At 40.0% G+C, this 5,884-nt stretch overlaps 1 protein-coding gene across 1 annotated transcript; it reads right to left on the bottom strand.

The window, feature by feature from the left end:
• Positions 1–383: 383 nt before the first annotated feature.
• Positions 384–5,327, bottom strand: LOC116730229 (uncharacterized). Its single transcript, XM_032579271.1, has 3 exons — positions 5,155–5,327; positions 4,997–5,052; positions 384–2,950 (listed from the first exon to the last, which is right to left on the bottom strand). Exons 1-3 carry the CDS (start codon positions 5,178–5,180, stop codon positions 531–533), a joined length of 2,502 nt encoding a protein of 833 aa, XP_032435162.1. The 5' UTR covers positions 5,181–5,327; the 3' UTR covers positions 384–530.
• Between the last annotated feature and the right edge of the window lie 557 nt (positions 5,328–5,884).

Raw genomic sequence — 5,884 nt, 5'->3', positions numbered from 1 at the left:
ACTTTAGATCCTGTTCCTTGCACTTCAGGTTAACCTGCATTGCCTGGAAGAGAGAGTCATTATTAGACATGAGATTCAAATTACATTGAGGTTCAAGGGTGTAAGCAGCACTTACCTGCATCACTCTTTGGAGAGTCTGGTTTATTTTTAAGCCAGCAAAAGTCGTGGGTTTCACACATGCATCTAGATGCATTTTACTAAACCAGAGTCCTGAAGTTCAACTGCTTTAGGTTGACAGGGCTATGCAATACTCACTGTTGAACCAGGGTCACAGCAGAATGTGATGAGAAATTAGTGAAAACATGCAGGATTAAAATTAAGTGTACCTTCAAACAATGACTATGTTGCTGGTGGGAACTAATTAGTGATAATACCTGGAACAGTTCACATTTTGAAGCAGACATTTTATTAATTATTTAAATGAGCAGAAGGAAAAGGAATGAGCAGACTGCACAATTTAAGCCAAAGTTCAACATGTTCATGACCTGACGGCACCAATGGCAGTATATTGTCATAACTCACATGAACCTTCAAGGCTGTCCTTGTCCAACAGGGTATTGCTGGAGCTTAAAGCCATTTTGAGCAGGCTGGTAGCTTGATTGAGTAAAAATGCTTTGAAAAGTACTGAAAGGAATAGAAACAGAAATTGCCTCTGCCTTTGGCAAGTAACTAACCCTTTGTGGAAAATTTGTGTTCTGTTTATTAGGTTCATTAACACATTTACCTACACCGTTGATGCAAGGTACTTGACTGCAAGGCTGAGATTCTGCATTTAGGTAAGGGTAGCGAAGGTCTGAAAAAGACCCATATTGGCCAAGCCTAGAGAATGAAGATCCACATGGGGGTTGTACATTAAAGGATGTTCTCGCAGTGTTTCCAGTCTGGTACATCTGCCAAGAGACAGAACCTCCTTCATTAGTGTCAAAGGGTTTCACATAGTAATCTTTTCCCTCTTTAATATGTCCACGGTCATCTTGCTCAGGAAGTTTCTTTTGAACTTTATATCCACTTGGCAGACTGTGCAGAGCATCTACATCTTCAAAAGTATCATAAGAAGGTTCTTTTCCACTGTTGGACTCGTGAAGATAAAGGGAAGAAATTGGTTTCTGCCATGTTTGTGGCCTTTTTGAAGGAACAACTTCCAAAATGGGAGAATTAAAGGATGAACTGCCATAAGCGAACAGGCGGTGATGTGGACTTGAATCAATCTCAGCATTCTTTTGGAGATCACTGTATGGTTTAAAGGGATTGTCATGTGTAGAAGCATAAAGGCTGGATGAAGGTCTAGGCTGACTTTCCACATAGCGGTTTGTGATGGGCTTCAGAGAACTGTAGAAACTTTGAAGCCTTTCAGATTGCAGTGGTTTTGGCTGGATGGTTTGATATTTGCCATTTAAGGGTCGTGTAACATCAATGAGGTATTTTGAAATTCCCAGGACTGGAAACTGAGGCTTTCCAATCTCTGAATCTCTTGGAAACCAGGATGAAAAGCTTGGCTTTCTGCCTGTAGGTTCGTCAGTAACAGGCTCATAAGGAGGTGGTTTCTTCTGTTTTGGTTCAATATTTAGGATTGGCCATTTCCTTTCAGGAAGCCCAGTCATTCTGTGGTGCCCAGCATCAAAGCCTAAAACTGACTTTTTTAATTCACTCTCAGGTAATTGTAGTTTTTTTGCCGCCATGTATCGAGTCAAAAGAGACTCAACATTTTGAGGTTTGATAGTCAAGTACCCACCACCTTTAGTGAGGTTTGACAATTTTTTAACTGGGAAGGAAAATTCTAGTTGTAGGGTGGGAACTGCAGAATCTTGTTCCTTTTCACCTTTTTGATCGCTTGTGAAATCTTTGATGTTAGCAGCACCAGAAGTAGTGTAACTGTTTTGGGGCAGACCAACACTTTGAGAACCAACACCAACATATTTGTTATCTTGAGATCCTCTGTTATATTGAGGAGGAGACAAATGTAGCTTTTGTTTTGAATAAGGCTGAACTAAGTCTTCTCTCGTTGGGCTTGTTTGGGCTTTGTTGAGACCCAAACGTTCAAGATACTTAACAAAAGACAAAGACAGTGGTTTGGTTGAATCTGGTTTTTGAGGTGCCAAACTCTGCCTGGTTGTGGGATTATCATAGTTTCTTTGTGGGGAAATTTTGTGCTGGTTTAATTGCCATGTTGAAGAGGTCAGTTTGCCCTCAGTAGGTTGGGTGTAAGTTGACTCATCTGGCTGCTGTAGAGTTTGCTTGGGTCCAGTAGCAGGATAGTTAGACCATGTTGAAACCAGTTGCTTTCTGGTTTGTTCACGTGCTTTCTGGCTGATGGTGGGGGATTTCAATTCAGTATATATGGAACTCAACCTTTTCCCTAGATCTCCATAACTGGTCTGAAAGATATTTCCTGGGTTTTGGTTTTCAACAAGCATGCCAATGGGTTTTATTGGCTTTAAAGATGCAGCTGGTGGGGGAACGGTAAGGTTGACCTGGAAGGTTGAAGTGGGAACACCATGGATATTCTTCCCAGCTTTTGGATCCTTTTTGGAATCTCTCTCAGGGCTTTGAAACTCAGAAATGCTGAGGCCACTTTGAACATTTGGTTTAGTCTGGAGTTTGGGGTCATTTTGCAGAAATACTTTGGTGGGAGAGTTGGTTTCTTTCATTTGATCGAGTTTATGAAAAGGGAGATCCAAGCTGACCCTGAAGCCTCGGGGTTGAACCAAAGGGTAGTTTCTTTGTGGCGCAGGTTGGACTGGAAGGTTCTGTGGCCAAAGATGATGTGGAGTTTGCCTAAAAGTCTGACCAGGGGTCAAATCCTTCACACCACTCCTTTGAGGGTTTTGTCTTGTGTTGATCAGATCATTCTTCAGCTGTCTCAGAGAGCGAACATAATGCAGAGGGCGGCGGTAACCCAGTACTTCCCGTTTCTGTCCTCCATCTTGCCATGCTTTGTACCCAGTACTGGCTGCAAGAACAGATTATGTCAATATTTTGTATACACTTACTTTGTTCTTATTTAGCAGGGCAATATCAAATTGTGGCACACAGTAGTCAAGATTCTAGCAAAATATATATTCAACAGAGACTGATTGGAGTACAATCTTGGCAGGAGAAAAACATCTAGAAAAGATTTTATATTGCAGACAAAAGTTATGGTGCAATGTAAATATTCAGGTATCGTCACTTTGTTGGCACATTTTCTGAGTGCACATCAAATCACGGAGAGCACTGGTCAAACTAAAAGTAATCACAGTGGTTTCAAAAATGTTTCAGAGGAGTTGCCATGTTTCTAGTAACAATAACACCACAAATACCCATGGACTGGAGTTTGCAAATCAATGTTTAACCCAAATCTGAGTGTGTATGCTTCCAAGGCCAAACCATAGAGCAGGCATGTCCAAAGTCCGGCCCGGGGGCCAATAACGGCCCGCGGTCAGATTTCATACGGCCCGCAGCTTCGGTCTTATAATGTATTATTTATGGCCCGCCTGCACTGTGAAACAGAATAAATAAATCATAAAACTTGAAACTGTAATTCCTCCTTTCACCAAATGGTGGCAGCACCACTTTAATACTATCAGTCTCTGCCTCCATGCAGCAAACCCCTCTCCACTCATTTCTGCCATGGCCACTGCAAAGAAAACAAGGAAAGTTGACAGTGAGGGCCGCCGCTTTCAAGAGAGATGGGAATTACAATACTTCTTTTCTGAAAATCAAGGCAATTGTGCTTGTCTAATTTGTAATGAGACGGTTGCCTTGTTTAAGGATTTTGACGTAAAGAGACACTACCAGACTAAACATGCTAACACATACAACAAGCTAACAGGAAGTGACCGTGCTGAAAAACTGAAGCAGCTCCAACCTGCACTGGCATCACAACAGCGATTTCTTTGGGCCCGAGTCAAAAGAAAATACCACCAAAGCAAGCTACGATGTTAATGTTAATAGCTAAACATGGCAAACCTTTTACTGAAGATACATTTATCAAAACTGTGTTTTGAAAATGGTGGAGAACATTTGCCCTGAGAAGAAGCAAGAATTTGCGAATGTTTGCCTGGCACGTAACAGTGTGGCACTGAGAGTTGAGGACATAAAACTGAGTGTTTTGAACGGTAACGTCTGTCACTATCAGCAGCGAAAAGCCAAAAGAACATTTATGCACTTGGATTTATGGCACTTATTTTTATTAAACTCTTGAGTAAGATTTGGTTATGAACCTGTAGATGAAAACTATTACTTTCTGAAAGATATTGTAAATGACAAGAGCAAAATTCACTTGTTTTAAGATTTAATAATAACAGACAACTTTGCCTTACTTATAACACCTGTTTAAAATGTTCTTGAGGCAAAGATATTTTTAAACTCATGTAAATTTAAGGTATTTCAAAAGCAGAATTTGTGTTTTTAGAGTTGTTCTCATCTGCCTGACTGGCTTATATTTGGTTTTTTTGTCATTTGAAAAATAAAGATAATTGTAACAATGAAAATTGTTTTATAACAGTGTGTATTTGCATGACACTTTTGTAGTTAAAAAATGTCCGAACAAACTATTGGCCCCGGGCATCTTGACTTTATCAAATCTGGCCCTCTTTGCAAAAAGTTTGGACACCCCTGCCTTAGAGGGACCTTGCAGGTCTAGCTTGCAAATAAAATTCATGCAAAGTCGTTTAATCACTCAGAAGGGATGAGAACATCAATTTTAAGCATAAAGCCAACATTTTTAGTCAGATTTTACCTGCATTAATTTAGAACAGTATTGGAATTTCACTTTTGCATGACATGGTTTGCCTGTTTAATAAAGGCTCAAAAGGTGACGTACAAGTCAGTTGATAGCCTACATATGTATGAGACCATTTCAATGGGGACAAATTGCCTTTTCCATGTGCCTCAGGCATTTGCTAACATCAGTTTTAATGGGATTTAGCAGTTCAGACTGTGGGTTAACAGGCCTGAAACAAGTCATTACTCTTTTTACCAGTTTCACATGTTGCAAAAGGCAAGTCAGACTTACCTCCTGGGAAAGCAGAGGCATAAGTCACTTCCTTTAATAGGCAAAGCATGAATATTCTGTAAGATAATTGAAAGGAAATTTTTCCAAATATTACATTTCAGCCTAAATTATTGAGCAATTACTGGACTCAGTAAAACCAGATTAGGCAGATTTATTACCTTGAAATCATGAAGCCAGCAGTCATGACTGCTGCAGCGGCACTCAGCAAGCGTCCTCTGAAACTTTCCAGCTACAAGTGCACAGCTGCCCTGTCAGTTTTGCTCCAGTTGAAAGATAAACTCAGGTTTAACCATCATTTATGCCAACAAGGACCTGTGGAAGCTTTGAAGGGTACCAGTCTCCCATTCTAATGAGAAGAGAATCAGAAAGGGAAACAAAAAGGCTCACGCAGGTGTAACCACTCAGTGTGATTGCTCTGGGTTGTGGTGGATTTACTGCTTTTGGAGAAGTAACAGGCAAGGACACATTTGTCCTTTTAAAGTGCTATATTCTTGAGTCTCAAGTTAATTTTTCTCCCACAAAAGGTCATTTGTTCATGCTGAGCCTTTAAAAACTCAAACGTGTGGAAAAAAATGGAGCTTAACTGAGCACAGTGTGAAATTAATTTGTTTATGTAGTCTCACAAGTATATTTTTCCAACCAGAACAAGAGTCCATCATAGTCTGTAAACACTCATTTTAAATAAATTATTTCTTTATCTGCTACTGACTGCATTATCGGAATTTGCGGATAGAAAATACATTTGGTCGTAAACCAATACTTAAAAACTAATTTAATTGGATATTTTATGACTTGTCTCCTCCCTCTTTACCGAGAAGAGTTAGGAGTGGTGTTTTATTACATTTATGAGCAAGTCTCATTTTCATCCATTAAAAACATTCAGACCAA

Source organism: Xiphophorus hellerii, chromosome 2 (genome assembly GCF_003331165.1).
Source record: "Xiphophorus hellerii strain 12219 chromosome 2, Xiphophorus_hellerii-4.1, whole genome shotgun sequence".
NCBI lineage: Eukaryota > Metazoa > Chordata > Actinopteri > Cyprinodontiformes > Poeciliidae > Xiphophorus > Xiphophorus hellerii.
The sequence above is the reverse complement of the archived record's forward strand: the minus strand, read 5'-3'. Positions and strand labels throughout refer to the sequence as shown.

What these genes read in the sequence shown, in the direction of transcription:
- LOC116730229 (XM_032579271.1), bottom strand. Translation starts at nt 5,180, where the DNA reads ATGACTGCTGGCTTCATGATTTCAAG. An exon ending in GCTGGCTTCATGATTTCAAG is followed by an intron (nt 5,053 to 5,154) that starts GTAATAAATCTG and finishes ATTATCTTACAG; the next exon opens with AATATTCATGCTTTGCCTAT. An exon ending in TGCCTCTGCTTTCCCAGGAG is followed by an intron (nt 2,951 to 4,996) that starts GTAAGTCTGACT and finishes CTGTTCTTGCAG; the next exon opens with CCAGTACTGGGTACAAAGCA.